Below are 8,574 nucleotides of genomic sequence, written 5' to 3' on the forward strand. Positions count from 1 at the left end.
TGGAGTAACAGGTGCGGAGGGTGTGCCTAGTTTATAACTGTTATGCATGCTACATATCTACTATTTAATGATGTAATATTTATGCATTATTAATTATGAATGTATAGAACTCATACAGTTACGTACATTCTTGTTCACTTATTTAATTGATATACATATTGTTTCACAAATAAATTTGTGAGACGTTTCAAAATGAAAGTATATTTTTTTCGTTTTTTTTTTGTGTGTGAGGATGTTTTGATTGATAGAAGTCTACATTGATAAATAATTGTTATCTACATAAAGATCAAAGTTATATTTCTGTATTACAGAATTAGAATTTTTTCTTGGCGAAATACTCATTTTCTTTCATAGGCCACGGTTGATGCTCAAGTGTCCTTTTCAAATTTCGTATTTGTATAGTATATGTGAGTCTAACTTTAATCAATAACTATACCAATTCCTTATTTACAATACTAGAAATCTAAAACTAGCTTCATTTAATTTTTTTTAGCCACATGCATTCCCCTTATTGCAATCTTATTAAAGTCAAGAACATATACATTACGGTCAGAATAACTCTTCCCACATGTTTTTTTGTAGAACTTAAACCCAATTTTTTAGTTAGGAAAAAGTGTACGTATCACTTAAACCATCTAATCTCTATTTAGTATATTTTAGTGAGAGTTGATCTTCTATTCCAAAAACTATGCTTTATAATTTTATGTATTACTTATTGTGATTGATATAGAAAAAATATATTTTGTTAAGATTAATGATTATATATTTTTCTTACTAATACATATGGAATGACACATTTTGCAAGATAGAAGATTTGCTCCCATCCAAATATTTGCAAACTTCATTTTCTTTATAGATAATGTTCTTATTTAAATAAAATAAAAAAAACAGCACACAACCAGCTTCATTACACAACAAATCCCAGCCATCGGTATGAAACTTTCTCCCTTATATATATATACATAACTCACCTTCACATAAGCTACACATATATATCCTCTCTCAAATCAACCAAAATCCTTAACTAAGATCACAGTTAATTTCCATTACCTATATACCTCTCACACATCAACACCACAATCCTTTATTTTTCTCTTCTAGGAACAAAATTCTTGTCCTATGGGAAATTATATCTCATGCACTTTGGCTCCTCCTATGATGAAGAATACAAGGGCTGCAAGGGTTATTTTCCCCACAGGTGAAGTGAAACAATATAAGTCACAAGTGAACGTCGCAGAACTCATGCTAGAGTGTCCCACTTTTTTCTTAACCAATTCAAGATCCCTTCACATGGGTCATAGGTTTTCTGCTCTTGGTGCTGATGAAGAGTTAGAGTTTGGTAATGTATACATCTTCTTCCCAATGAGGAGAGTGAATTCGGTTGTCACGGCAGCCGACATGGCGGTGCTCTTCATGGCTGCTAACTCTGCGGCAAAACGGATATCCGGCCGTGTGCGGCCGGATAACGGTGCCGCAGAAGTGAAGTCTCATGAGATGGGGGTTGAAAATGATGCTCCAAGATTGAGTTTTGAAGGAGTTGATGAATCGGGGTTGTTTCATAATAGGTTAAGTTGTTGTAGGTCAAGAAAACCGGTGTTGGAAACTATTAAGGAGGAACCTATTTGGTTAAGATGAATTAGGATTACAATTGCAATTAGGATCAAGTTATAAGAATGTTGTTATTTGTTGAAACAATATTACAATTATAATTGGAGTTCTATAAAGTGTTTAGATATAGAACAAAGATATGTTGTCATAGATTTTTCTTATATTTGTTTTTAACTAACGAAAATATGTAATATTAATTAAAAAATTCAAATATTTATTTATTATTATTATATTATTTTTATTTTATTATTATTAGTCTGAGGCAACATATGAGAAATCATTTTTTTTTATCTGGCAACATAGGTTAATGTGCAAGATTAGTATATTATCATCATTATTCATACAAGAATTAGTTGGAATGTTCTCTTTCAATGATTTTAGAATGAAAAGATATTGCAACACATTTGATCCATTATAAAAAAACAAAAAGTTTGATTAGAGATGGTGGTGCCTTTTATATATAAAATTGTTATATATTGGAATGAGATGTGACGTGATGTTTTTCTCTTTCTTTTGTTTCACGGAATGAGAAGATAGATTAGAATGAGTAGAGATTTTGATTCTAGATTAAGATACTTTATCTTATATGTTTGAAACTTTGCTTATTTTGCAATTTAAAGAAAATTAATGTTGTGCAAATTTGTCCAACCAATTTTGTTGCTTAAGTCATGGATTTAGAAAAGTAGTGAGGATATATGGAATGTTACCTGTCATTTGGTACCGTGTGGACCGTTCCAGAAGAAGTGAATCAAATAATTAGAAAAAAAAGACTTTTTCTTTTGGTTGCTTCTTTAGTAATAGGATGTTTATGAGAAGAAGACATAGGATTAAGTGCTTTAAAAAATAAAAATAAAAATAATTTTTAATGATATATTAGTCTTTTTAATTATAACGAAATTATTTTTTTAGCATAAAAATAAAATGAAAAAATATTTATTTGTCTCTCCATTAATCTGAAAATTGTTTTCATATGCTGTCAAAGTTTTAAGTTTAGGGTTGTCTATAGTACTGGAATGTAAAAGAGATAATAAAAATGACACCGACCCTAAATTAATAATAAAAGTTGCATCTTATGATTTTGTTGAAACAACATGCTAAAATATCCGCTCAATACTAAAGTGTCTAGTACTAAAGATTAATGATGAATCTAAGACTCATACGTAGGGCGTCAATATATATTAAAAATTAAAATAATTAATTTCTATGTGATTTCACATTTTGAAATCATTGAATGATCAATTCGTCTTTAATGTTGTTGAGCAATATTCGCTAAATATAAGTTGCTAGACAATCATTTATACACTCATATTTCATATTTCACATTTTGAAATCATTGAATGATCAATTCGTTTTCAATGTTGTTGAGCAATATTCGCTAAATATAAGTTGCTAGACAATCATTTATATACTCATACTTCATTAGCAACCTATTTTTTATAATTTTCATAGTTGAAAAAGAACACTTTCTATGATTGTGTTGCTAACTTCAGAAGAAGATAAACTAATAGATAAATAATGTGTCTTTCACTTTTAACCAACTTAACATAAAGATTATTCATTCCTTTCAAATAAGAAAATTCAACACTGCTATATATATCAATGATTTCAATCTCAAGTTAATTATCAAATACCGTCAGTGCTGTTGAACAAAAATCAGGCAGATAAATTTTTGCAAATTCATTTAATTTTGCCATATCAAAACCAGAGAATAAATCAACTAAACTCAAACAAGATATTCAAAGAAACAACTGAATATTGGTCTCAGAGGAACAATAATGAAGTTATTTTAAGTTGCATATTCATAATATTATAAAATATTCAACACAATAATAATTATTTTATTTTTCACAAAACATGTCATTTTACAAAATAAATAAATTTTGGACTAGTAAAGTTATAAAAATTGTAACATCTATGTATTATTAGTGTAAAGATTTATACACAGTCATTATATCATCCACAATTTATTTAGGTTACTTTTTAAAGAGTTGATAATGATTAAATATAAATAGTAGATAATATAGGAACCTATATAGAACTCATATAGTGTCATTACATACACTTTTGTCTATAAATAACATACATATTTTTTCAAAAAAATATTCAGGGTATAGTATACATTTGCACACCCTACATTCTACATAGCTTTGTATGCTAAAGACGATCTCAACTCGAATTTAAAAGAGATTGTTATGAGCTACTAAGATGTTGAATTTGAAAGGCAACAATTAGTTATTTTTATGTTTTTAAATTGTATCGTTTAGTTAGTTCCTATAATTTATTTTATATTTTAAATTTGTCTTTGAATTGTTTTTCATTAGATTTGTAATCTAAAATTGATTTCTCTAATGACACAGTTTCGAAAACTATTGGATGAATTTTATATATCTTTCTTTTATTTCTGAAATCATTGACTCCAGAACTGTGAATTTTAGTTGAGAATAGAAGAAAGTAATGAAAAACATCATCGGTATAGCTAAAAAAAAATTATAAAACCAAAATTATAAAATAAATAATTTACAATATTAATCCAATAGTTTTGTCTTGATTTTAAGCTTGAAATTGAAATTTTAAATTGTAAACACTGTTGAGAACTTGAGATACATGGATGCTATTTATTTCCAATCATTATTAATTCTTAAAAAAGTAATAGAAATGAATTTTGTATATTTGTATAAATGTTTGAGAAAATAAGTAATTTTAAAAAAAGTAAGTTGAGATAATATAAAACAAGTGATTTATTTTTAATGATTAAAACAAGTGTGAATACCTGAGTTAATAATCAACGGTCAACACGGTTCCCTATTTACCCCCAAAAAAAACTTTGCGTATAAAAGCAAGTGATTTACTTAGATTTTGGTACATAAAAAGTTATTTGTATTATGTTAAAATTAAAATAATCAACTTTATTTTGCTTTGTATTATGTTTATCTCTGATTTACTTCACCTGATTATAATTTAAGGCTACTCAAAGTATATTATTAAATTATGATTATTTCTGTATTTTGATTATTGAAAATATATTAGGCAAACACCTTTTACGATCTTATAAATAGTTTTATACTCAAAAATGTTTTTGGTGACAATTAATCTCACACAAACACACTCTTTAAGTTATTTCATGCACTACTTCAGAGTTGCAGTTCAACAACGCACATATTAGGTACGTAACAACATTTTCGAGCGTTGTCTATTTGAATACAGTAGAATATCGACATTCTTTTATAGCACATATATTGGCGCTGGTATATGTTATACATACAACACATACGAGTGATGTTATACATTAACGTTATTGTATTAATCATATACAATAGCGTCGTCTAAAAGGACATTGTTGTATATGATTAATAGAAGAGCGATTGTCATAGACCATGCCTTGTTGATTACATGCATAAACAATGATCAACAACGCATATTCTAATCAATGCACACATAATTAATACAACAAGATGAATATTTGATGAACTATATTGTAGAACAAAGACAAAAATTTTAAGATTATTACCACAAATTAAAGAGATATATAGTTGCCAAAATATAATGTTCGGTACTCAAAATAGAACTGAAAATTAACAATGTTCATGGAGTTTTCACAACCATCCAAAAGACAAACAACAAAAAAGAAATTAACATTAATAATTATTTATTCTTCAAAATGTCTCCCTGACGAAGAAATCATCTATGTGCATAATAGAATTAAAATATTCTACATAGTACGGGTCATCGTCCCCTGTAGCCATTAAGAATTGCTGCAAAAATAAAAAATTAGATTGAAGATATAAAGAGTAAACATTCAAATCCAGTAAGAAATTAAACATAGAGAATGAAGATTAAAAGTTGTATGACAAAAGTGACATACACATTTTTTTAAGAATATCACCTAGTGACTTCCTTTTCTCAATTGGTTTAATGCAATATAAAAAACGTAGCAATTAACATAATTTTCTTTTAATGTGTGTAGAGAAGATCACTACACCATATATCGCGATAAACCACAGACATTCAACAACACTTGCTAGAATGATGCTGTTAAAAATGAGGCAGAATAACATGAACAACGCACATTCAAGCAAGCGTTGTCCATTTTGGGATATCATAATTGTGTGAGAGCAGACCAACTATGGATGATGATTTATATACAAGAGATGATCATGATGAGGGGCTTTGGGTGAATCAATATGTTCTTCCAAACAATGGTGATATTACTAGCAAAAAACAATAAAAAAAGAAAAAGAAAAAACGTAGATGCATGTCTTTGTATAATTATAGCATAATGTTTGTTTGTAATTTACATACATTGTACTTATATTATTTAGTTTTCTTGTAATTTTATGTACTCTGTCAAAACATAATTGACATGATATTCATTGTTTGTCATTTTTATTGTATTGATGTTAATAATACAAACTTCTGGCCGATATTATTGTATATGTGCTATTGAGAATATATATTTTTGTGCTTTTGAGAATGTATATGCTGTTAATAAATATATATGCAAGTATTAATGTGTACAAATCAACAACACATGCTAGGGGAAGCTTTGGCAAGCGTTGCTGTATGTAATCAAAACAACGACGTTCATTATAGACCGCACTGTTGTATGGATACAATACAACAACGCTCATTATAGACAATGCTCTTGTATATGACCAATACAACAACGCTCATTACAAACGGCGCTGTTGTATATGATTAATAGAACAATTCTCTTTATAGAAGGCGATGTTGTATGTTTGTTCTGTTGAGAATATTTATATATAATAGAACAACGTTCCATTAAGTCTGTGTTGTTGTATGTACGAAATATATATCAACTCTCTTTGAATGATGCGTTGTTGTATATATTGTAAGAAAATTTAGGTTACACATGTAATGTTTGAATTTGTTTAAAGTCATTATTTTATATAGCCAAATTAAAGTGATCTAATTCATGTTAGATATATGACTATATACATAATTGTCATGAAAATTATTGTATAGATATCTAAAGTCTTATTTCTATTTTATGATCGGCAAAATTGGAATAAGAAATCAAGTTGCATCACTCTTCATGGAAGGGTATGCACTACTTATAAATAGGGGTTATGGTCTACAATTGTAGACCACAATATCATAACATAAGATGAACCACAATGCAAGACACATAATCATTCTCTTCATCCCATTAGAGGAGAAACTAAGGTTAAGAGTGGTATACAGTTGGAAGGCCAAATTACCTACATGTTCTACTATGAACATGCATTTGGATACAATGATAAAGGAGAACATGAAGTTGGTGGACAAATGATGAAGGATGATATAAAGTTCGTTCACTATATTCTTTATGAATATATTAAGGTACGCTTCCGCTATAGTATTTTATATATTTGTTCTTGATGATTGGATATAAAATATTTTGGCTATATAATATGATAGTGCTCATCATCCTTAGTATGTATTATGTATCATTAAGTATAAAGTCTCCCACCATCCATTAAAGTCTCTCTATTAAAGATATTTTTCCTACATATATGACATACAACAACGCACACAAAAGTATTGTTAATCATGGCTATATACTACTGCGCTTACATAGAAAACACTCGTAAATACTACTATATATCTAAAATGTGTGTTGTTGAACTTCAACTCTGATATAATGCATGAAGAAGAGTAAAACAAATGAAATGTATTTTACCTAAGAACATGAAGAAGATGAACTAACACGTTCACTATAAGATTCACAACATTTGGTGGTGTCCAAGATGTAAATGGAAAATGTCTTGTTACTATTAATTTGGGAAATGGAAAAGCATTCAACAATAATACAAGATGAATAATGAAAAAGCAAAAATGAATCACCTCCGCAAAAATAGTTCAATCTCTAGTATATTGGAATCATTGATATAAAGTTTCGAACCATACAATATATTTTGTATAGACATAGGATAACCTCCTGCCACAATTTGTGGGTTAGGTTAATAATTTTGTTTTAAAAAAACTTATTCATTAAAAAAATTGATGAAAAAAATATTTAGACACATATATTATGCTTCCCTTATCTTTGCTAGGGTCAAAACCACAACAATACTGAAAGTGAAATGCACCATTGGAGTAGGAATGACAACGGGCACGGGCGAGCACGGGTAGTAGCTACCCGCTACCGGTTTCAAAATAGGAGAACATTACCCATATCCACCCGTATCCGTACGGGTACCCGTGTGCAGGTATTCGTGGGTATTTCTGGGTAACCGCGTGTTTCCTATATTATAAATGAATTTTTAATTTTTTACTACTATTATGTTTCAAATGAGATGAAACTTAATTATTTTTGTATATTTTGATTGAATATTTGACAAAAATACTAAATTTATTAGTGTTTTCTATTTGTGTGATTTTTTGTTCTCATTTCCTTTACAAAAAGTATATATTTTCTTTGTAAAACATGTATGTTTTTACACATGTAATAATATTTGTAGGGTGTTTCACCATCAAACTCAATAAAATATGTAAACNAAACAAAGTAAAAGGAAAAAATGTACATAGTGTAATGAATGTTAGAATAATGTACTTTTTATTTTAATTAAATATAATATATTAATTATATAAATAACGGGTACCCTTGGCCACGGGTACCATAATACCCGTACCCACCCGTCTTTACTATATATATTTTTAAAAACCCGTTTATAATACCCGCGGGTACCCTTTTGTGACCCGTACCCGTGCCCGTACGGGTTTTACCCACGGGTACGAGTTTTTTGCCATCCCTACATTGGAGATTGATCTATGTTTTGATGAAGACAAATATGAAGATCAACATGAAGACAAGCTTGAAGATCATTCAAAAAACAACATGCCGATGACTCAAATGATGACTTCTTAGACTTAGGTTATAATTCTTTATTATCTTTTTAGAAGTCTAAGATGCTTGCCATAGATATTGAGTCTAGGTTAGGTAAACCTAGGTGCAAGTCTCACAAG

At 28.8% G+C, this 8,574-nt stretch overlaps 1 protein-coding gene across 1 annotated transcript; it reads left to right on the plus strand.

Moving 5' to 3' along the window:
* Positions 920–1,703, plus strand: LOC109355976. Its single transcript, XM_019599282.1, has one exon. The coding sequence runs from the start codon at positions 1,120–1,122 to the stop codon at positions 1,633–1,635; it is 516 nt and encodes a 171-aa protein (XP_019454827.1). The 5' UTR covers positions 920–1,119; the 3' UTR covers positions 1,636–1,703.

The sequence above is a fragment of the Lupinus angustifolius genome, chromosome LG09, assembly GCF_001865875.1.
Source record: "Lupinus angustifolius cultivar Tanjil chromosome LG09, LupAngTanjil_v1.0, whole genome shotgun sequence".
Lineage (NCBI taxonomy): Eukaryota > Viridiplantae > Streptophyta > Magnoliopsida > Fabales > Fabaceae > Lupinus > Lupinus angustifolius.

Bases quoted from the DNA above. Each gene is read 5' to 3' on its own strand.
- LOC109355976 (XM_019599282.1), top strand. From the start codon at position 1,120: ATGGGAAATTATATCTCATGCACTTTGGCTCCTCCTATGATGAAGAAT.